Source organism: Bufo bufo, chromosome 9 (assembly GCF_905171765.1).
Source record: "Bufo bufo chromosome 9, aBufBuf1.1, whole genome shotgun sequence".
Classification (NCBI taxonomy): domain Eukaryota; kingdom Metazoa; phylum Chordata; class Amphibia; order Anura; family Bufonidae; genus Bufo; species Bufo bufo.
The window spans coordinates 63,736,152-63,760,822 of NC_053397.1; the positions used below are offsets into that span (position 1 = coordinate 63,736,152).

General features: G+C 44.3%; 1 protein-coding gene across 1 annotated transcript in view; it reads left to right on the forward strand.

The window, feature by feature from the left end:
- TADA1 (transcriptional adaptor 1) overlaps positions 1-24,671 on the forward strand; it is a 45,193-nt gene that overhangs the window by 7,731 nt on the left and 12,791 nt on the right. The window contains exons 5-6 of the mRNA XM_040408270.1: positions 1,137-1,346; positions 8,707-8,858. Of these exons, the coding sequence (XP_040264204.1) occupies positions 1,137-1,346; positions 8,707-8,858 (362 nt within the window). The remainder of the gene's footprint in view (positions 1-1,136; positions 1,347-8,706; positions 8,859-24,671) is intronic.

The window sequence follows — 24,671 nt, forward strand, 5'->3', positions numbered from 1 at the left end:
TTGACGTAGTTGTTTTTGCTGCAAGTTTTCATAATCCACAGTATAAAAGGAGTCTGTGAATAAACTGCAATTGTTCATTTGCCCCTTCCAGCCTGGTTCTGTAATAGCACCTCCTAGTACTGCAGTAAGCCAGCCAAATTTGAAGAGAAAGCATCAAAATAACATTTTTTTTTTTTTGTTCATTGTTCATTCCTTTGACTAGAAAGCTGTACGTACCCCAAAATGGTACTGTGGAAACTACAAGCTGTTCTACAAAAAATCAAGTCTGTCGATGGAAAAAGAAAGAAGCTGTAGTTCAGATGTCCCCAAAACAATATCAGAATTGTTATTTTTAATTAACACCCCTAAAAAGAAAAGGAGAACTTAAAAGGGTTTTTTCTGAGATTTTCATATTGATGACCTATCGATCATCAGTATCTGATTGGTGGGGGTCTGACACACGGGACCCCTGCTGATCAGCTGTTTGAAAAGGCTTGTGAGCACCGCTGCATTTTCCCTGCACCATACATTGTACAGTGCTGTGCTTGGTATCACGGCTGAGCCGCTCCTAGGCCAGGTGACCAATTAACGTGTCGTCACTGGACTAGGAAAAGCAGAGCGAAGGCCGCAGTGCTACTGTGAGTGCTGCTGCCTTCTCAAACAGCTGATCGGCGGGGTAGTCGGGGGTGTCCCCTGGATAGGTCATCAGGAAATGACATTACATGTACAAGTAGAAAATTAGGGGTTAACAAGATTCTGCTTGTTAGGTCCACGTGCAGCTGACGCTCCCCACACCTCCAATGGTCAGTGGCTGCACGGCTTTGTGGGTAAAGCCCGAGGTATTGGCTTCATGTAATAAAAATTGCAGGCCTCCATCCACTGTCCCTGTGTGTGTGTGTGTGTGTGTGTGTGTGTGTGTGTGTGTGTGTGTGTGTGGCTATACCTTTGTTATGTGATCCATGTGACAATGGAAGGCCTTTGCTGAGTTATAGGACATACCCCAAGTACCGGTACCTAGAATATCATAGACGATGTTTGGTACAATGGAGAGACACCGGTTTTTACCTTCCTGTTATTCAAACCCTCACCGTTTACTCTTCTACCAGTTGTATGTGACATAGACACAGCTATAACTGTACTTTAATATTCTCCTCTAGCATCGTTTCCAGCCCCAGAATCCTTTGGCCGGAGCTCAACAATTTGTGAGTCGGGATCCTCAAGAGGACTATGAACTCAAGCTGTGTTCTCACACTATGACTTTGCCCACCAGAGGGCAGCTGGAGGGGCGCATGATTGTTACTGCCTTTGAACATGGCTTGGACAATGTAACAGAGGACGCAGTGACCATTGTTATCCATGCGTTAGAGGTATGGGTAAATGAAACTTTGCAGAACTAGACCAGGCGCAATGAATCATGTTCCGCACGGCTTGTCTGCTTCCTGTCAGTAGTCTGTAGTCTGCAGACCATGGTGTGACATCAGTAAGTCTACAGTCTCTTGACAGATCCTCAGCCTGAATGTTTTTATTACTTTTTCTGCTAACTGAAATAATAATTTTATTACGATTGTGGGGGTCTGACTCCAGGGCTCCATGTATATCCATTGTTTATTCAGGCACATCTCCAGACATACAGTGCCTTTTAAAAGTATTCACCCCCTTGACTTTTTTTTTCGTATTTTGGTGTCTCACAACCTGGAATTAACATGGATTGTTTGAGGATTTGCATCATTTAATTTACAGAACATGCCCACAACTTTGAAGATGTTTTTTTTTTTTTTTTTTATTGTGAAGCAAACAACAAATAGGACAAAATAACAGAAAAGGTCAATGTCCATAACTATTCACCCCCTTAAAGTCAATACTTTGTAGAGCCACCTTTTGCGGCAATCACAGCTCCAAGTCGCTTTGGATAAATCTTGCCACATCTTACCAGAGGGATTTTTGCCCATTCCTCCTTGCAAAACTGCTCCAGCTCCTTCAAGTTGGATGGTTTGCGCTTGTGAACAGCAATCTTTAAGTCTGACCACAGATTTTCTATTTGATTGAGATCTGGGCTGTGACGAGGCCATTCAAACACATTTACAGGTTTCAACTTAAACCACTCAAGTGTTGCTGTAGCAGTGTGTTTGGGGTCATTGTCCTGCTGGACTTGGATTGAACCTCCGTCCTAGCCTCAGATCACGCACAGGGTGGTACAGGTTTTTCTCAAGAATATCCCTGTATTTAGCCCCATCCATCTTTCCCTCAACTCTGACCAGTTTCCCAGTCCCATCCCCCCAGCATGATGCTGCCACCACCATGTTTCACTGTGGGGATGGTGTTCTTTATGTGATGTGTTGAGTTTGCGCCAGATATAGGGTTTTCTTTGATGGGCCGAAAAGTTAAATTTTAGTCTCCTCAGACCAAAGCACCTTCCTCCATACATTTTGGGAGTCTCCCAGATGCCTTTTCGCAAACTCACAACGTGCCTTTTTGTTATTTGCTGAAAGTAATGGCTTTCTTCTGGCCACTCTGCCATAAAGCCCAACTCTATGGAGCGTACGGCTTATTGTCGTCCTATGTACAGATACTCCAGTCTCTGCTGTGGAACTCTGCAGCTCCTCCAGGGTTACCTTAGGTCTCTGTGCTGCCTCTCTGATTACTGCCCTCCTTGCCCGGTCCGTGAGTTTTGGTGGGCGGCCGTCTCTTGGCAGGTTTGCTGTTGTGCTAAGTTCTTTCTATTTGGTTATGATAGATTTGATGGTGCTCCTGTGGATCATCAAAGATTTGGATATATTTTTTTATAACCTAACCCTGACTTGTACTTCTCAACAACATTGTCCCTTACTTGTTTGGAGAGTTCCCTGGTCTTCATGGCAGTGTTTGGTTAGTGATGCCTCTTGCTTAGGTTTTGCAGCCTCTGGGGCCTTTCAAAAAAGGTGTGTATATGTAATGACAGATCATGTGACCCTTAGATTGCACACAGGCGGACATCATTTCACTAATTATGTGACTTCTGAAGGTAATTGGTTGCACCAGAGCTTTTTATGGGCTTCCTAACAAAGGGGGTCAATACATACGCACATGCCAATTTTCTATTTCTAAACCATAGTTTTATTTATATATTTTTCTCATTTCACTTCACCAACTTAGACTATTGTGTTCTGATCCATCACATAAAATTCAGAATAACAAAACATTGAACTTAGGCTACTTTCACACTTGCGGCAGAATGATCCGGCAAGCAGTTCCATCGCCGGAACTGCCTGCCGGATCCGTCAAAACGTATGGCAACTGATTGCATTTGTAAGACTGATCAGGATCCTTTGAAATTGAAATGCCGAATCCGTCTTTCCGGTGTCATCCGGAAAAACTGATCCGGCATTTATTTTTTTAAACATTTTTTTCGGTCTGCGCAGACCGGAAGGGCAAATCCGGCATTCCGGTATTTTGAATTCCGGATCTGGCACTAATACAATCCTATGGAAAAAAATTCCGGATCCGGCATTCAGGCAAGTGTTCAGTTTTTTTTTGGGCCGGAGATAAAACTGTAGCATACTGTAGCATGCTGCGGTATTATCTCCGTCCTGATCAATCAAAAAGACTGAACTGAAGACATCCTGATGCATCCTGAACGGCATGCTCTCATTCAGAATGCATGGGGATAAAACTGATCAGTTCTTTTCCGGTATAGAGCCTCTAGGACGGAACTCTATGCCGGAAAAGAAAAACGCTAGTGTGAAAGTACCCTTAAGGCTGTAATGTAACAAAATATGAAAAAAGTTGAGGGGGGTGGTGAATACTTTTGCAAGGCACTGTATATGGGAGAAATCTTGGAGTCGATTGTGGGAAGAGGCGATAAGAGGAGAGGAGAGAAGGAGGTCTTGTGAGGATCGGAGAGTGCGTGTGGGGGTGTATCGGGAAAGTAGCTCAGAGATGTAGGGAGGGGACAGGTTATGGACGGCCTTGTATGTATTTGTTAGTACTTTGAAGTGAATTCGCTGGGCAATGGGGAGCCAGTGAAGGGATTGGCAGAGGGGAGAGGCAGAGGAGTAATAGGGTGAGAGGTGGATTAGTCTGGCAGCAGAGTTGAGGATAGATTGGAGGGGTGCGAGAGTGCTAGATGGAAGGCCACAGAGGAGAGTGTTGCAGTAGTCTAGGCTGGAGATGATGAGGGCATGTACAAGCATTTTCGCAGATTCAAAGTTAAGGAAAGCACGGAGATGTTTTTGAGTTGGTGGTGGAAAGGGCTTGGATGTGCGGTCTGAAGGAAAGGGCAGAATCCAAGGTCACTCCAAGGCAGCGGACTTGGTTGACCGGGTAGAGTGTGCAGCCATTGATCGTGATAGATAGGTCTGTTTGGGGGGGGTTGAGCAAGATGGGGGAAATATGATGAATTCTGTTTTATCCATGTTAAGTTTTAGAAAGCGAAAGGCGAAGAAGGATGATATAGAAGATAGACATTGTGGGATTCTTGATAGTAAGGTGGTGATGTCTGGACCACAGAGGTAGATTTGTGTTGTCAGCGTAGGAGTGATACTGAAAGCCATGGGACTGTATGAGATGTCCCAGGCCAAAAGTGTAGATAGAGAAAAGCAGAGGTCCTAGGACAGAACCTTGCGGGACACCAACAGAGAGGGAATGTGACGAGGAGGTGGTGCGAGAGTGGGAGACGCTAAACATCCGCTCTGTGAGGTATGATGTGATCCAGGAGAGGGCCAGGTCAGTGATGCCAAGGGATGAGAGAGTTTGCAACAGGTCAAGGAGAAGGAGGTTGTTTCTTGGTTTTTGCTGTCAGTAGGTCATTGGTGACTTTGGTGAGGGCAGTCTCAGTCCAGTGGTGGGTTCGGAAGCCAGATTGTAGGCGGTCAAAGAGGGAGGAGAGGTGAGAGGACAGTTCAGAATGGACCTGTTGTTCAAGTAGCTTTGAGGCATACGGCAGAAGTGATATGGGGCGATAACTGGACAGAGAAGATGGGTCAAGTGAAGGCTTTTTGAGGATGGGTGTAATGGTAGCATGTTTAAAAGCAGAGGGGAAGACACCAGAGGTTAGTGATGGGTTGAAGAGATGAGTTAGGGCTAGGATAAACACTGTGGTTAGGTTAGGGATTAGGTGGGATGGGATTGGGTCAAGTGCACAGGTGGTGAGATGTGATCTGGAGAGTAGAGTGGAGAGTTTTTCTTCTGTAATGATGGAGAAGCGGGTTTTGGGAGAAGAGGATCGAGCAGTTGTGTAGAGGGTCTGTGGGGACTATGTAGTGAAGCTTTCTCTGATGTTGACTATCTTTTGTTTGAAAGCTGAGAGGAGAGGGTAGGGGCGCTGGGGGACAGAGAAGGGAGTTAAAAGAGTTAAAAGTGCTAAAAATTTGTTTAGGGCTGTGGGCCAGGGAAGATATGAGAGATGAGAAGTAGGCCTGTTTTGCATCAGCGAGTGAGGATTTGAATATGAGGAGGGATTGCTTGTATGCGGTGAAATGATCTTTAGAGTGGGATTTCTTCCATCAACGCTCAGCAGCCTTGGAAGCTTGTCTGTTTTTTTGTCAGGTTGGTGTGCCAGGGTTGTCTGTTAATTTTTCGGGTTTTGTTGTGTGTGTGTGTGTGTGTGAGGGGGGCAACAGTGTCCAGAGCTTTACTTATTGTGGTGTTATATAGGGTGGTAGCAGCATCTGGGTCTTGGAGGGAACAGATGGTAGAGAGCGGTAGAAGAGAGTCAGAAAGCAAGTGAAAGTAGAGATGTTTAAAGTTCCTACGGGGGTGTGCTAGTGTGTGGACCGGGGGAGCAGCAGAAGAGACCAGTGAAGAGAAGGTGAGTAGGTTGTGGTCGGATAGGGGGACAGGCGAATTAGAAAGGTTAGATGGGGAGCGGAGGCGGGTAAAGATAAGATCCAAAGTGTGACCATCTCTGTGGGTGGGAGCTGAAGACCACTGTGATAGGCCGAAGGAGGAAGAGAGTGATAGGAGTTTAGAGGTGGCCGAGTGGCAGGTGTCAATAGGGATGTTGAAGTCACCCATGATGATAGTGGGGATGTCGGCAGAAAGAAAGTGTAGTAGCCAGGTGTTAAAGTGGTCAAGAAAGATGGTGGCTGGGCCTGGGGGGCGGTAAATGACGGCTACTTGAAGGTTGGAGGGAGAGTAGATGCGAACAGAGTGTACTTCAAATAAGGTGAGTGTAATGGAGGGTGGCAGTGGAGTTGGGCTGTAGGAGCAGGTGTCTGATAGGAGAAAACCAACTCCTCCACCATGTTTGCAGCCGGGGCGGGGGGTGTGAGTGAATTGAAATCCACTATAAGAGAGTGCAGCAGGGGAGGAGGTGTCAACCATGTTTCTGTGAGACCCAGAAAGAAAAGGTTTTGAGAGATGAAAAGTTCATGAATGTACGACAGTTTGTTACAGACAGAGCGTGCATTCCATAATGCTCCTGCAAGAGGAACCAAAGGAGCAGGGGTCACAGGAATGGTTATTAGGTTTAAGGGGTTGCAGAAATTTGTATTGGGACGTAGAGGTGATAGTGGGGGATTTGCTGAGGGGGGGGGGGGCTGGATATATATATATATATATATATAATAATCTGAAAGTATGTACCCCTTGTAATGTCACCTTTGTCTGTAGTACTGGGTGGAAAAATACATTAGTATAAAAACAGCATAAAAAAATGACATTACAAAACATGTAGGGGAAAAAACAATGGAGGTCTATGGGACTAAAACACCAGAAAATGAGGGAAAACTGCAGACCCAGAGCTTGATGTGATCAAAAAAAAATACCATTGAATAAAAAAAACGCATCTCAAGTGTCAAACAATGCAATAACAAAAATGCATGTGTGTTCCACATTTCATATTTCCCATAGATTTCTGTATAACATCTAGAGATGGAATATTTGGTCTAAAAAATGCACCAAAAGTGCAAAAGCTCAAAAATTAGAAAGAAAAACCCTAAGTGTGACACCGACCCAATGGCAGTTGTAACTCATAGTGGGTGACACCATAGCTACTGCTGAACAGCTGATCAGCAGGATGTGGGGTATCAGACAGGCTATCAGTATTCATTCACACGTCCGCAACTGTTTTGCGGTCAGCAAATTGCGGATCCGCAAAACACGGACACCGGCCATGTGCGTTCCGCATTTTGAGGACCTCACATGGCCGGCACTATAATAGAAATGCCTGTTCTTGTCCGTGTCTGCAGACAAGAATAGCACGTTCTATTTTTTGGCGGGGTCGCGGAACGGTAGTGCGGATTTGCGGCCCAATTGAAAATGAATGGGTCCCCACCCTTTCGGCAAAATTGCGAAACTGATGCGGACCCATTTTGCGGACGTGTGAATGGCCCCTTAAAGGGCTTCTGTCACCCCACTAAACTCATATTTTTTTTTTGGGTACTTATAATCCCTATCCTGCGATATAGCTATACATTATTTTATGAATCATTTTCGTTCTGTAGATATGCCCAAAAATTTACTTTTATAATATGCTAATTACCTGTCTACCAGCAAGTAGGGCGTCTACTTGCTGGTAGCAGCCGCAAAAAACCGCCCCCTCCTCTTGTTGATTGACAGGGCCAGCCGCGAACTCCTCCTCCGGCCCTGTCAGCATTTCAAAAATCGCGCGCCTGTGTTGATTCGGCGCAGGCGCTCTGAGATAAGGAGGCTCGCCTCCTCAGCACTCCCTCAGTGCGCCTGCGCCAATGACGTCTTCTCTTTCGGTGACGTCATCGGCGCAGGCACACTGAGGGAGTGCTGAGGAGGCGAGCCTCCTTATCTCAGAGCGCCTGCGCCGAATGAACACAGGCGCGCGATTTTCTATGTAGAGGACAGGAGCTTATTTAGGGTACTGTACAGTATATTTAAAGGAGGTTGTCTCTTCTTGCCATTACTAAGGTGAGATGAGGCAAAGTCCTGACCACCGGCCGGGAAACAGCAGAGCCAGCCGACACTTGCTGTTCCAGTAGATCCCATTGTGAATGGAAGCAGAATAGCACATCAAGCTATGTGGTTTCCGAGTTAGGGAAGCAGCATAGCTGCAGCAGCTCCTTACATTCCCTCAACCACCGTAACGTACTGGTACGTCACGGTGGTTGAAGCGGTTAATGTTTGGACTGCATTTGACCGGCCTTCTGTTCGTTTTTTTTCACTGGACAGGATAGCGCAGTCTACCACACTAATCTCTGTGCTGAAAAAGCCGGAAACCAGGTGGAAATCAGGTCAAATTGATCATTGGTCAGATGATTCCTTTGAACACCGTTTGACCTATTGACGTGAATGCAACCATCATGGTAAATGCTTGAGTACTGTTTTTGAGGTATTCAGATGTATACCCCTGACTGAAATCCTTGCGGAGGGCTGAAACGCAGTGTGAACCTAGCTTTATAGGTGGGTTCGCCACAGATTTCACCCTTTGCTTTGCAAAGGCGAAATCCACAGTGAAAATCTGCAGCGTCAATTGACCCAAGTTCCCTCCAGCTTTTTTCCACAGCATGTCGATTAGATTTCGGGAGATCGCGTCCACTTTGCTGCTAGTGTGCTGCCCTGTGAGATCGTACCCTAAGCTACAAAAGGCCACTTGAGAACACTGCATGTGTTAACGAAGGATTCCTACTTTTTACAGGTCTGGCTTAGTTCAGGGTTTTGTCTTAGTCCCCTCTAATACTGCTCCACCAGGGCGCACAGAGCTGACGCTGAGGAGCAGTCCTAGTGTTAGATGACGTGTGCAGTTTGCACAGAATTGACGTAATTATTTTGTCTCCACAGAAACATTTAAAAAATCTGTTGACTTGCGTGGTGGTGCGTCGACGAGCGTACCGCCTTAAAGATGGACACTTCCGATACGCCTTCGGCTGCAATATCAATCCCCAGCCATACCTAAGAAACAGCGTGGCAACCTACAATCAGCTTGTTGAATGGTAAGTGCTGGCACATATAGATCTGTGGAGTTATTTTGTCCTCACGGTAAATTAAGCAGCATCTGTTCTGTATAGTTATTCTGAAAATGATAAAAATAAAAACTAATATAATTAAAGACAATCATTAAAAAAAAGTCACTCCCTGTGCAACATATGTTGGTGAAGTACACTGAAAGCCAGTGGAAAATACACTCATACAAAGGAACTGGCACTGCCTGAAGTGGCTTTGCTCTTATTATAGGGGATCTCCACCCCAGATGTTGACCCATGGTATGCTGTTATTAATGAAGCGGTAGAATTTTATTTCTGATTAACTGCTTTCCATTGGTTCACTACTCTATGGGCCACCGGTACAGTATGCACGACAAAGCTATATGGTTGTCTGAGGCAGTGTAACCAGTTTTCGGGGAGACGCCAAGCTTTAGATGCAGATATTGTTGATAGGAAGTCCTTAGGGAAGAATTATCTACAGTCTAATGCAACCCAGCATCAAGGAGATGTCAGTCCTGAGCGTAACTCCAGTTCAGCAGGGCTGAATGTGGGCATGTTGCACCGGCTTTGCTGACTGTACATTAGCGTTTTATGGATGCCTGTATATGCAGGCATATATACAGATGCAGCTAAACCGGTGGTGCAAAACTTGTGATCTGAGAGCCCTGTGCGGCTTGTGATGCTATTCTATGTGGGCTCCCAACCACAAGACATGCTTGTCTGTGTCTGGTGGCTTCTTCAGAGCAAAAAGGAATGGTGCATATCCTAGGAGCAGAGACGGGTAAGTAGCTATGGTGCGCTGTGTGCCTGTTTTTTAGACCCCCCCCCCCCATATGTTGGCAGAGAGGCGGTCTTATGCAGCTGTAGCTTTTGGGAGTGATGAAATATTTGTTTAAATGGGTTTTCCGAGAGTTTCTTACTGATCGGTTGGGGTCTAACACCCAGGACCCCAGCCAATCAGCTGTTTCAGAAGGCACTCGCAGTAGTGCAGAGGCCTTCTCTCTGCTCACCAAGCACAGCGTCGTACATAGCGGCTGTGCTTGGTATCGTAGCTTATAGGGATCGACCAATATAGTTTTTTTTTTTTTTTTTTGTTTGTTTTTAGGGCTGATACAGATAACCTGTGAACTTTCAGGCTGATAGCCGATAACTTATACTGATATTCCCTAATAACCCTAATAGAGCTCTATTAGGGTGAATAGGACTTCACACTCTCCCTGCTGCCCTGTGCATAGTACACACAGCAGCAGGGAGATTACCATGGCAGCCAGGGCTTCAGTAGCGTCCTGGCTGCCATGATAACCGTTCGGAGCCCCGCGATGATTACATTGCTGGGGCTCCGATTAGAACTGCCACCAATGAAATTACTTGGATGGGGGGGGGGGGGGCACCGCCACAAATGACTTTAATACTGCGCCACCAATGATAATTAACCTTTAATACAGATACAGGAGACGGGTACAGCCGGCACCCGCCTCCTGTATTTGTATTAAAGGTTAATTATCATTGGTGGAACACTAGCCAGGCACCTGCTATGCTGGCTGCTTGACTCTGGGGAGGACACTTAGGAGGAGGCTGCTGCCGTTCGCCAAGCACACTAGCTGAGACGGTGCAGCGGTAAACCCTCCCCTGTCCCTCCTCCTGCTTTAATATTAGCCAGACCTTCATTGGTGGCAGTGGTGCGGGCAGCATCAGAGCACGCTTATTTTATTAGGCTCTGCGGCGGCCGCGGCGAGGGAGGGAGTCCGTCCCTCCCTCCTTCCTTCCCTCCTTCTCCACTGACTCTGGCCACTTAACATGGCGGCAAGCGCCATGTTTTCTCATAAGCAAGCAGCGCTAGACGCATTATTGGCATATCGGCAAGGTTAGATACCGATAACTTTGAAAATCATGAATATCGGCCGATAATATCGGTAAATCCGATAATCTGTCGATCCCTAGTAGCTTAGCCCTGTTCACTTCTATAGGACTGAGCTGCTCCTACGCCATGTGATCGATACTGGCCTAGGGTAAGCTGAGTAAGCTACTGTGAGGGCCAGTGTCTTCTCAAACAGCTGAGCAGCGGGTGTCTTGGACATGCAACTGACACCAATCATAAGTGTATGGCATATACTTTCGATCCAAAGGAAGGCAAAAACCCCATGAGGCACTTGCTAATTGGCCTCATCTCAATGGCAGCAGTACTGCAGTTACCAACTCTGTCCACTACACAACGGTGGTTCTAATGCTGACTACTGGTGCTCGAGCTACTTTGAAACTGCCAATTTGCTGGTGTATGGGGTGTCATACCTCTGCTGATCAGATACTGAGTGCTTATCCTGAGGATGAAAAATACCCTTTAACCTGTAGGATACCAGCAGCGTATGTGTAGGACTTAAGTCCCAGCGCCGTACATGTACGGCGCTCTTATCAGGCGGGTGCAGGAGCTGCGCCTGCTCGATCAGCAGCAGGGGTCCAGCTGTTCCTGACGGGCCAATACGCAGCATCGGTGAATACACCGATGTCGGCGTATTAACCCCTTGTATACCACTGCATGCACGAGGTTTGTTGAGGGTACGGGCGCTGCTGTGTCGGGGAACTTATGGCTGCAACGTCAGCCCAATGTCTTACACAAGCATCGGGGCTTGCCTCCTACTGAGATGCAGCCCTGAGGTTGGGTCTCATATGCAGACTGTCAATATATTACACTGAGTCAGTGCATTATAATACACAATGTATTGTAATGCATTGTAGAGGGGATCAGACCCCCAAAAGTTGAAGTCCCACAGTGGGACAAAAATAAAAAGTTGTGTTTTTCATAAAAAAAAAAAAAATTAAATTAAATAAATGTATCAAGTAAAAAAAGACATAAAATTGTAAAAAACAAAAGAAACATATATTGGGTATTGACGCGTCTGTAACCAATAAAACTGTCACATTATCCTAGAGTTTCCAAAATTGTCACTTTTTAGCAGTTTCTAATGTTGGGGTATATCAGGGGGTCTTCAAATGCAACATGGCAACTTCAAATTATCCCAGTGAAATCTGCCCTCTAAAATCCATATATTGCTCTTTCCCTTCTGCTCCCTGCTGTGTGTCTATACAATTTACGACCACATATGGGGTGTTTCTGTGACCTGCAGAATCGGGGCAATAAATATTGAGTTTTGTTTGGCTGTTAACCCTTGCTGTGTTACAGGAAAAATGTTCACCTCCATATTCCTTTAATTCTTATAGAATGCCTAAAGAGTTAACAAAGTTAGTAAAATCAGTTGAATAACGTGAGGGGTGTAGTTTCTAAAGCGAGGTCATTTATGGGTGGTTTCTACTATGCAAGGTCTCATGCACACGCACATATATTTTTTCCCGTGTCCGTTCTGAGCTGAACCATTCACTTCAATGGGGCTTCAAAAAAACAGAAATGACTGTGTGCATCGCATGGTCATTCTGCAGAAAAATAGAACATGTTCTATTATTGTCTGCATGACAGACAAGGATAGGACAGTTCTATTAGGGGCCGGCCCTTCTGTTCTGCAAAATGCGTAATGCACACGGCTGGTATCCGTGTTTTGCGGATCCACAATTTACGGACCACCAAACAGCCAGCAGTCGTATGCAAGATCCCTCAAGCCCACAAAGTGACGTCCTAACTGAACTGGTGTTTAAAATAGTGGGTTTTGGAAATTTTCTTAAAAATTTTAAGAATTGCTTCTAAAATTCCTGGCCTTCTAACATCCAAAAAAATAAAATGTCATTTACAAAATTATGCCACCATAAAGTAGACACATGGGGAATGCTGATTGAAAACTATTTTATGAGGTATTACTGTCCGTCTTAAAAGTAGAGAAAATCAAATGTAACATTTTTTTTAATTTTCTGTAAATTTAGATTTATTTATTATTATAATTCAAGGATAAAAATATTGACCCAAATTTACAGCTAACATGAAGTACAATGTGTCACCAGAAAGCGGTCTCAGAATTGGTTAGATAAGTAAAACCATTCCAACGTTATTACCACATAAATGACACGTCAGATTTGCAAAAATAGGCCAGGGGTAGAAGGGGTTAGTGTTTTCTCATGGACCCTGGAGAGAAGATGGATCCAGTAGCAGAAGGTTATTGCTGGGTCTAATGAGAGCATAAGTAACTGGGGCTGCTGTGCAGTTACAGCAGAAATGTATAGCGTAAAGGTCCGTTCACATCTGCAGAGAGCACCCTGCCAGGTTTCACCGGGTCCGCCATTGCCGGATTTTGCAATTCACTGCCGGATCCCCATAGACTATAATGGCATCCGTCAGTGATCCAGCCGCTTTCCGGCATAAACGCCAGTTTCCGCCAGACTAAAAACCATGGTTTTTGCCCAGCCGACATTTGTGCTGGATTAAGCATGCCACAGATGTGAACATAACCAAAAATAAATCTGAAAATAAACTCCCCAAGGGTCTTTCCTAACCTTTGAGGTACAGACCATAAAATAAAGTAGAAAAATAAAACTAGAATAATAAAAACACATAAAATTAACCCTCCCCCTGCCAATTGCTTCTGCACTCTTATCCCCAACACAAAAAAAAGGGGCCAATGGCCCAAGAAAACCCCAAAGAAGCGCACATCCATCAATTATAAAATCAATACTCAAATTTTATTGATCTACAAAGACATACAAACATAATTAAAAATTGTATACAATATGCTATGTGCTGATACCAAATAAAATCAGACACATATACAGTCCCCACCAGTAGCCACAAATGTGGACACAATGGGCCAGATTTATCATTAGCTCAAGTCAGAATAATGAAGTGAAAAAGTTGCGAATTTTTGTGCAACCGCTAAAACTGCACAAAAATTTGCGACTTATTGGCTCTGCACTATGCTCGCCAGTTTTCTGAAAGTGGGCGTGTTTTCTTATGTAAATTTATCTCTAGACAGATTTACTATTGCGACTATTTAAAAAGTCGCAAAACAATGCGCAATTTCACTCCAGTGAGGACCATGCTTATCTTATGCGACTTTTTAATAGAACATGCGACTTTTTCATAAAGACGTGCGACTTTTGTAAAGCTGCTTACTGACGGATAAACTGCTACCGTCAAACCACATTTATTACAGTCTTAAAGGGCCGATCATAAATCTGACTTGACTAAAACTGACTTTAGCCATATGTGAAAGTGGAGTGAGCTGTCAGAGTAATGATAAATCTGGCCCCATCAAAAAAATGACAATACCCAAAGTAAAGCATAAGATGTAACCCAGGATCTAAAATAAATGATAATATGGCATCAAAGCACCTAATACCTGAGTACGATACAAGGGTATAAAATTATCCAGGTAGGTCTGAATGGAGAAATGTCGCCCCTCACCTATCGCCGGTAGAAGCCGGCTTCCTCAGGGGTAAATGCCTGTATGCCCCAGAGCCCTTTATATATACTGCAGTGCCTCTGGCGTCCATAATTTTTACAGCGCTTGCGCTAATGTTAGAGTGGGAGTGTGACGAGAGTCATGTGAAGAAAGATCACATGAGCGTGAAGCGTCCCGGCAGTGGCGCGCTAATATGCTCCACAGACCGGAAATTAAAGATTGAGCGCTCACCATTGCAGGGAAAACTCCCGCGATACATGGAGTAAATCATGTGATGGGCAATTGGAATGCAAATGCGTTCCAACTTAAGGAGAATACGTGTTGTGTATCTGAAAAGAGTTTTTTAACCACACTTAATAATTAGGAAGAAAGAGGTAGATATATCCCCAACACAGTCCCCCTAAACTGTACATTGTATAGCGGCTGTGCTTGGTATCGCGCTCAGCCCCATTCACTTCTATGGGTCTGTGCTGCTCCTAGGTCATGTGACCAATGAACGTGTCGTTACTGGCCTAGGAAAAGCCCAGAGAAGGCCGTGGTGCCTCACAGGAGCAGCCGTGCCTTTTCAAACAGCTGATCAGCGGGGGTCCCGGGTGTCGGATCCCCACCGATCAGATACTGATGACCTATCCAGAGGATAGATCATCAGTTTAGGGCTCATGCACACAACCGTATGTATTTTGCGGTCCGCCAAAAACAGATCCGCAAAAAATACGGATGACGTCCTTGTGCATTCGTATTTTGTGGAAAGGAACAGCTGGCCCCTAATAGAACAGTACTATTCTTGTCCGTAATGTGGACAATAATAGGACTTGTTCTATTTTTTTGGCGGAACGGAAATACGGAAACGGAATGTACACAGAGTACCTTCCGTTTGGTTTGCTGACCCATTGAAATGAATGGTTCCATATACGGTCCGCAAAAAACCCGAAACCGACACGGAAAGAAAATAGGTTCGTGTGCATGAGCCCTTAAAATGTTGGAAAACCCCCTTTAAGTAAATCACTATGGGACATTTATTAAGACCTGGAATGTTTCCCTATACTGTTAGCAGAAAAATTTTCTACAATTGAAAAACAAAAGAATTTTTTTTTTACCACGCTTTTCAAATTATAAGCCTAAATATTGTACAAAAAAGACAGTCATGTGTTAATAAAATAACATTGCTGGGGACAGTTGGATGCTAATGTCTGGAAAGCGCTGCGGAATATTAGTAGCGCTACATAAGTGCATAAAATAAATATGCAGCTTCCTCCAGTGGTTAAATCATCAATTTTATGAGCCTGCCACTAGGTGGCACTATCTGTTTATAAGATTATTCTGTAAATGTTCTGCCCCGGGTTTTGAACTTTGCATACAAGTTAATGTGTACACTGTAATAAATGTAATGTTTATTTAAAAAACGACTAACCCCTTAAAGACCAGGGACCCATTTTCGTCTTTGCATTTCTAATTTTTTTCCTCCCCACATTCCAATAGCCATAACGTTTTAAATTTTCCATTCACGTAGCTGTATGAAAGCTTATTTTTGCAGGACAAGATGCATTTTTAGCCATCATTTAATTTACAGTCTTGTAATAAAAAATTGGGGGAAAAAAATCTTTTATGGGATGAAAAAAAAAAAGCCACAATTCTACCAAGTTTTTTTTGTTTAGATATAACGCCTCTCACTGTGTGCTAAAAAATGACATGAGGTCCTTATTCAATATGATTCGGCAATGCCAAGTTTTTATTTTGTTTTGTTAAAAAAAAAATACATTTGAAAATAAAAAATGTCTTTGCATTCTGACACCCATAACTTTTTTTTTATTTATTTTCCCCATCTACAGTTTTATGGGGGCTTGTTTTTGCAGGATTAACTGTAGTTTTTATTGGTATCATATTTGGGGTATGTACAACTTTTTGATAATTTTTGTTAGGCTACTTTCACACTATCGTTCAGAGCGGGTCCGTCTGATGTTTCATCAGACGGATCCGCTCCTATAATGCAGACGTTTGCATCCGTTCAGAACGGATCCGTCTGCATTATAACTTAGAAAAATTTCTAAGTGTGAAAGTAGCCTGAGCGGATCCGTCCAGACTTTACATTGAAAGTCAATGGGGGCGGATCCGTTTGAATATTGAGCCATATAGTGTCATCTTCAAACGGATCCGTCCCCATTGACTTACATTGTAAGTCTGGACGGATCCGCTCGCCTCCGCACGGCCAGACGGACACCCGAACTCTGCAAGCAGCGTTCAGGTGTCCGCTCACTGAGCGGAGCGGAGGCTGAACGCCGGCAGACGGGTGCATTCTCAGTGGATCCGCCTCCACTGAGAATGTATTAGGGCCGGACGGCTGCGTTCAGGGCCGCTTGTGAGCCCCTTCAAACGGAGCTCACGAGCGGACACCTGAACGCAGGTGTGAAAGTAGCCTTAAATTGTTTAAGAGTGATAAGGTGACAAAAAATAGCAAAGCTTGTGAAGTGCATTGCAGAGGGGATCAGAAAGTTGACGTTCCGGAGTGGGACAGAAATCCCCTGATTTTATAATAAAAAAAGGAAAAAACACAGATATTAGGAATTACCGCGTCCGTAACGACCGGTAATATCACATGATCCACCCGTCCGATAAGAAATAAATTAATCAAAACTGTGTAAAAAATAATTTATTTTTGTCACCTTACATCACCAAAAGTGCAACACCAAGTGATCAAAAAGGCACACAAAATGGTATCAATAAGTCACCTCATCCCGCAAAAAAATTGCTAAAAAAAATAAATATAGCTCTCAGAACATGGAGACATTACAACATCATTTTTTTGTTTCAAATATGCTCTTATTGTGTTAAAGTGAAATAAATAAGGAAAAGTATACATATTTGGTATCGCCGCGTCCGTAACAACCAGCTATATAAAAGTATCACATGACCTAACCCCTCAGCTGAACATCGTAAAAAAAAAGTGCCAAAAAAAGCTATTTTTTGTCACCTAACATCACATAAAGTGCAACACAAAGCGATCAAAAAGGCGTATGCCCCCCAAAATAGTACCAATCAAACCGTCACCTTATCCCGCAAAAAATGAAACTCTACCTAAGACAATCGGTCAAAAAATAAAAAAGCTATGGCTCTGACTATAGACACACTAAAACTTAATTTTCTTTTTGTTTCAAAAATGTTATTATTGTGTAAAACCTTAATAAATAAGAAAAGTATACATATTAGGTATTGCCACGTCCGTAACAATTTGCTCCATAAAAATATCACATGACCTAACTCCTCAGGTGAACGTTGTAAAAATAAATAAATATAAACTGTGCCAAAACAACCAAGTTTTGGTCACCTTGCCCCCTAAAATGTAATAATAAATGATCAAAAAAATCATATGTACCAAAAAATGGTACCAATAAAAACGTCAACTCTTCCTGCAAAACACGAGGCCCTGCACAAGACGATCGGCAGAAAAATAAAAAAAATAAGGCGTTCAGAAAATGGAGACACAAAAACACAATTTTTTTTTCAAAAATGCTTTATTATGTAAAACTGAAAGAAAGAAAGTAGGCATTTTGATATCATTGCGTCCGTAACAACCTGCTCTATAAAAATAGCACATGATCTAACCTGTCAGATGAATGTTGTAAAAAATAAAAACTGTGCCAAAACAGCCATTTTTTGGTTACCTTGCCTCACAAAAAACCTAATATAGAGCAATTAAAAATCATGTACCCCAAAATAGTACCAGTAAAACTGGCACCTTATCGCCTCCAAAATGGGGTCACTTTTTGGGAGTTTCTACTGTAAGGGTGCATCGGGGGGCTTCAAATGGGACATGGTGTCTAAAAACCAGTCCAGCAGCGGGTAATCAGGCGGGTAAATTACTTGCTCACATCGTGCGAAGTAATAGTATGTCCCCTCCGGTCATCAGAATAAAGAACTCTGAGGGCGCGGTGGTAGAATCAGTCGGCGATATACTGGAATGCTTTAAGGGGTTCTACCAAGATCTCTACAAGTCCGCGGCTCAATACACCACTCAGGAGTTAGGGCTTTATTTAGCGCAGGTAGCACACCCCCAGCTTAGCGATGAGGACAGGAACTTACTATAGGCCGATATTTCAATAGACTAAATTCAAATGGCAATAAAGGAGCTGCCAGTGGGCAAAGCGCCTGGCCCGGACGGAATTCCGGTAGAAGTGTACACTAAATATGCTGATGTGTTGGGGCCCGAACTTCTTAAACTATATTTAGCTTCTCAGCAAAGACATCGGCTACCAGAATCTATGTATGATGCTACTATAGTAGTGATCCTGAAGCCAGATAAAGACCCTTTGGAGTGTGGGTCTTATAGACCAAACTCGCTCCTGAACCTAGATTATAAAATACTCACAAGACTACTGGCTACTAGGTAATCACCACTATAGTGAATAAAGATCAGTCAGGATTTATACCGGGTAGGTCGACATCTGATAACATTTAGGAGAGCGCAGGCCATTGCGCAGATAGGTGTGGCAAGGGATAAGCACTGGGCTCTGGCTTCGCTGGACACAGCCAAAGATTTTGATTCAGTGGACTGGGTGTACTTAATAGAAGTGCTGCAGAGTTTTGGATTTGGCCCTAAGTTCGTCAAGTGGGTGGAGATACTATACCAAATTCCCAAAGCTAATATACTGGTGAACGGGTCGCTCTCAGAGTCCTTCAAACTTCATAGAGGCACTAGGCAAGGATGCCCCCTGTCGCCGCTCTTGTTCGCCATAGCGATAGAACGTCTTGCCCTAAGAATCAGGCAGGACCAGGTCTTTAACCACCTCAGCCCCCCTAGCTTAAACCCCCTTAATGACCAGACCACTTTTTACAATTCTGCACTACACTACTTTCACGGTTTATTGCTCGGTCATACAACTTACCACCCAAATGAATTTTACCTCCTTTTCTTCTCACTAATAGAGCTTTCATTTGGTGGTATTTCATTGCTGCTGACATTTTAACTTTTTTTGATATTAATCAAAATTGACCGAAATTTTTGCAAAGAAATGACGTTTTTCACTTTCTGTAAAATTTTTCAAATAAAACTACATTTCTATATAAAATTTCTCTAAATTTATTGTTCTACATGTCTTTGATAAAAAAAAAAAAATGCAATAAGTGTATATTTATTGGTTTGGGTAAAAGTTATAGCGTTTACAAACTATGGTGCAAAAATGTGAATTTACGCACTTTGACTTTCTGAGCACCTGTCATGTTTCCTGAGGTTCTACAATGCCCAGATAGTAGAAACACCCCACAAATGACCCCATTTCGGAAAGTATACACCCTAAGGTATTCGCTGATGGGCATAGTGAGTTCATGGAAGTTTTTATTTTTTGTCACAAGTTAGCGGAAAATTATTTTCTTATTTTTATTATTTTTCTTACAAAGTCTCATATTCCACTAACTTGTGACAAAAAATAAAATTTTACATGAACTCCCCATACCTCTCACGGAATACCTTGGGGTGTCTTCTTTCTAAAATGGGGTCACTTGTGGGTTATTTATACTGCCCTTGCATTTTAGGGGCCCTAAAGTGTGAGAAGTAGTTTGGAATCCAAATGCGTAAAAAATGCCCTGTGAAATCGTAAAGATACTCATTGGAATTTGGGCCCCTTTGTGCACCTAGGCTGCAAAAAAGTGTCACACATGTGGTATCGCCGTACTCAGGAGAAGTAGGGCAATGTGTTTTGGGGTGTATTTTTACATATACCCATGCTGGGTGAGCTGAATTATATCACCCCCAGACCGTGTTCACACCATAGTTAGAGCAGCGGCTAGGACCCTCTGCCGTGCTGAGTGACCGTGACGTGGTGCAGTGATGGGCTCCGATATTTTCCTGACTGGAACATATTGGCGAAAGTCTCAGCTTTTAATACCTGCAATTATGACTTCCCAGTATAGTCAGTAGCATTTCTTGTTGGTGCATTTCCTCTCTGTGTTTCATATGTTTATTTGCTACATTCTGTGTAGTTTGCTCTTGTGGTGCATGTGGACCGCGTCAACATCCTCCATTGTATGCATATATTGCTGGGGTTAGTCGATTACTGCGGTCCACATGCGGTGGGGCTGCTCCCCCAATAAAAAGACACGCCACAGTGTCAGGGGCAGAGCAGCTCCTCCAGAATTGCCACTTCATTTCTGTGTTTTTGTCTTGTTAGATTTGAGTGTGTTTAAACACTCTGTTGCACCTGGTAACCTCCATCACATGGTCTGGCATAGGTGTGGCTCACAGCCTGGCCTCATTCACAATGTACTACCACAGTATTTATGCTGGGCTTTTATGTGGAAGCTTGGCTGTGAGCTGAATTATATCACCCCCAGACCGTGTTCACACCATAGTTAGAGCAGCGGCTAGGACCCTCTGCCGTGCTGAGTGACCGTGACGTGGTGCAGTGATGGGCTCCGATATTTTCCTGACTGGAACATATTGGCGAAAGTCTCAGCTTTTAATACCTGCAATTATGACTTCCCAGTATAGTCAGTAGCATTTCTTGTTGGTGCATTTCCTCTCTGTGTTTCATCTCTGTAAAAGACAACTTTTCCCATTTTTTTTTTTATACAAAGTTGTCATTTTACAGAGATATTTCTCTCACCCAGCATGGGTATATGTAAAAATACACCCCAAAACACATTGCCCTACTTCTGCCGAGTACGGCGATAGCACATGTGTGACACTTTTTTGCAGCCTAGGTGCACAAAGGGGCCCAAATTCCAATGAGTACCTTTTAGGAGGGCATTTTTAGACATTTGGATTCCAGACTTCTTCTCACGCTTTAGGGCCCCTAAAATGCCAGGGCAGTATAAATACCCCACATGTGACCCCATTTGGAAAGAAGACACCCCAAGGTATTCCGTGTCTTCTTGGGGTGTCTTCTTTCCAAAATGGGGTTTGTACTGCCCTGGCATTTGAGGGTCTCCGCAATCATTACATGTATGGCCAGCATTAGGAGTTTCTGCTATTCTCCTTATATTGAGCATACGGGTAATGAGATTTTTTTTTTTCGTTCAGCCTCTGGGCTGAAAGAAAAAAATGAACGGCACAGATTTCTTCATTCGCATCGATCAATGTGGATGAAAAAATCTCTGCCAAAAAATGTGCAAAAAAAAAAGGAGGCGTCTGCCAGGACAGCTCCGCCCAACATCCAAACCCACTTAGCTCGTATGCCCTGGCAAACCCGATTTCTCCATTCACATCAATCAATGTGGATGAATAAATCCTTGCCGGAATTTATTTATTTTTTATAAAAAAATGTCTGCCAAAGCATATGAACACCGCCCCTCAGCTCATAAGCCTCGGCAAACGTATCTTTTTTTTTTTTACTGCAGAGGAGAAATCTCGTCTTGCAGCGCCGCATACACCGACTTTGTGTAATCTGACAGCAGCGCAATGCTTCTGTCAGAATGCACATCAGTGCTGCAGCTGGTTGATCGGTTGGTCCACCTAGAAGGTAAAAAAAAAAAAAAACAGGCCGCAACGCAATAAATTTATTAACATTAACTTAATATAACATTTGAACAGAACATTAACTTTTATAAACTTTATTGAACTTTTGGAACATTTAACTTTTTTGCTTACCTGTGATTTTTCTTTTTTTTTTCTTTTACCTTTTAGAGGTCAAACCTCTCCTTCCCCATGGGACAATGTGCAAAGCGCAAATCGCCCAGAGATGTAGCGAAGTACATTATGCACTTTGTTCCAGGTGAAAGGAGAGGTTTGCAGCAGCTCTGTGTGAAAGGGCCCTAATAGCCCTGTGTGCCTGTCCTGTGTCACGCAATCCCTATACGAAGTGTACCTGTGTGTGGTACTTCCGGAAACACTCCCCTAAGCATAGGGCAGAGTGGTCAGGGCAGTCAGGACAGAAATAGCGGGTGTCGCGCCTTATTCCACTCCTGCTACAGACACAACATCTTTTTCGGGGTGACGCTTGGTTTGAGGTACCAGCAACGACATTGGGGAAATGTCGCTCGTGTAGACGGCTCACTACACTGGTGGTTGGGGCCACGGAACCTCCTGGATACAGGAGGTTCTCGATGATCTCTTCCTGAAATTTGAGGAAGGATCTTGTTCTCCCAGCCTTACTGTAGAGAACAAAACTATTGTACATAGCCAATTGAATTAGGTATACAGACACCTTCTTATAGCAGCGTCTGGTCCTGCGGGAGAGTAAATAAGGAGCCAACATCTGGTCATTGAAGTCCACCCCTCCCATGAGCAAATTATAGTCGTGGACCGAGAGGGGCTTTTCAATGACACTGGTTGCCCGTTCAATTTGTATTGTCGTGTCTGCATGAATGGAGGAGAGCATGTAAACGTCACGCTTGTCTCTCCATTTCACCGCGAGCAGTTCTTCGTTACACAAGGCAGCCCTCTCCCCCCTTGCAAGACGGGTGGTAATGAGTTGTTGGGGGAAGTCCCGGCGACTAGGTCGCGCGGTGCCACAGCAGCCAATCTGTTCTAAAAACAAATGCCTGAAGAGGGGCACACTTGTGTAGAAATTGTCCACATAAAGGTGGTACCCCTTGCCAAATAAGGGTGACACCAAGTCCCAGACTGTCTTCCCACTGCTCCCCAGGTAGTCAGGGCAACCGACCGGCTCCAGGGTCTGATCTTTACCCTCATAGACATGAAATTTGTGCGTATAGCCTGTGGCCCTTTCACAGAGCTTATACAATTTGACCCCATACCGGGCGCGCTTGCTTGGGATGTATTGTTTGAAGCCAAGGCGCCCGGTAAAATGTATCAGGGACTCGTCTATGCAGATGTTTTGCTCAGGGGTATACAGATCTGCAAATTTGGTGTTGAAGTGGTCTATGAGGGGCCGAATTTTGTGGAGCCGGTCAAAAGCTGGGTGGCCTCTGGGACGAGAGGTGCTGTTATCACTAAAGTGCAGGAAACGCAGGATGGTCTCAAATCGTGTCCTGGACATGGCAGCAGAGAACATGGGCATGTGATGAATTGGGTTCGTGGACCAATATGACCGCAATTCATGCTTTTTTGTCAGGCCCATGTTGAGGAGAAGGCCCAGAAAAGTTTTAAGTTCAGAAACTTGGATGGGTTTCCACCGGAAAGACTGGGCATAAAAGCTTCCCGGGTTGGCGGCTATAAATTGAGTGGCATACCGTTTTTTTTCTGCCACGACTAAGTCAAAGAGCTCCGCAGTGAAGAACAGCTCAAAAATCTCCAGTGCCGATCCGATCTGAGCTGTCTCAACCCGAACTCCAGACTGGGCGGTGAAAGGGGGAACTACAGGTGCGGCTGAAGTTGGTGACTGCCAATCAGGGTTTGCCAGCACCTCAGGGACTCTAGGGGCTCCACGGGCCTGTCTGTGCGGTGGCTGCGACGGGGGAACTACTGCACGTGCCACCATACCAGCTTCAACTGCCCTTCTGGTGCTCGCCACTTCACCATGTTCTACGGCAGTGCTGGTACTAGGTCCAGGATGGGCTGCGCTGCTGGTGTATGCCTCATTACGTAATCCGACAGCGCCAGCCCCACTCTGCTGCCCTTGAAGCGGATCTTGCGCAACCTGTGGTCTAGCGACACGGGGCCGGGTACGCCTGGTGCTGCCAGGGACCTCAACCTCCTCGTCCGAACTTTGGGTCAGACTGCCACTGCTTTCTACAGGTTCATATTCTGACCCGCTGGATTCGTCAGATGAGGGTTCCCATTCCTCATCCGACTGGGTCAGAAGCCTGTAGGCCTCTTCAGAAGAATACGCCTTACTTGCCATTTGGTCAACTAAATTTAGGGGGTATTCCCTGAGACTACCCAAGAAAAAAGCAAGCCTGTCTTACAAATGGGAGGCTAGCGAAGTACAGGAAGCTGCTGCGATTGATGAAAAATATCAAAACAGATTTTTTTTTTATCGCCGCAGCGCTTGTGTAGTGATTGTGCAGTGATAAAAAAAAAAAACTTTTTTTTTTTTTCCACTGGGGCGGGCGTGGGTGATCGCACGTGTGGGCGACCAATCAGGCCTGATCGGGCAAACACTGCGTTTTGGGTGGAGGGCGAGCTAAGGTGACACTAATACTATTATAGATCTGACTGTGATCAGTTCTGATCACTTACAGATACTATAAAGTACGAATGCTGATTAGCAATACACTAATCAGCGACTGCGGTGGGCTGGGCGCTAACGGAAGCTAACTACCTACCAAAGGGGCCTAAACTAATCTAAACCTAACAGTCAATACTGGTGAAAAAAAGTGACAGTTTACACTGATCACTTTTTTCTCTTTCACTAGTGATTGACAGGGGTGATCAAGGGGTTAATTGGGGTGATTGGGGGGGGGGGGTGATCTGGGGCTAAATATGTTGTCTTTGGTGTACTGATCTGTGCTCTCTGCTGGGACCAACCGACGAAAAGGACCCAGCTGAGAGCACAGAAGCCATTTAACACATTATATTTATAAATATAATGTGTTATATGGCTTTTGGTTCGTTTATTTAAAAGTCACCAACCTGCCAGTGCTGATCATT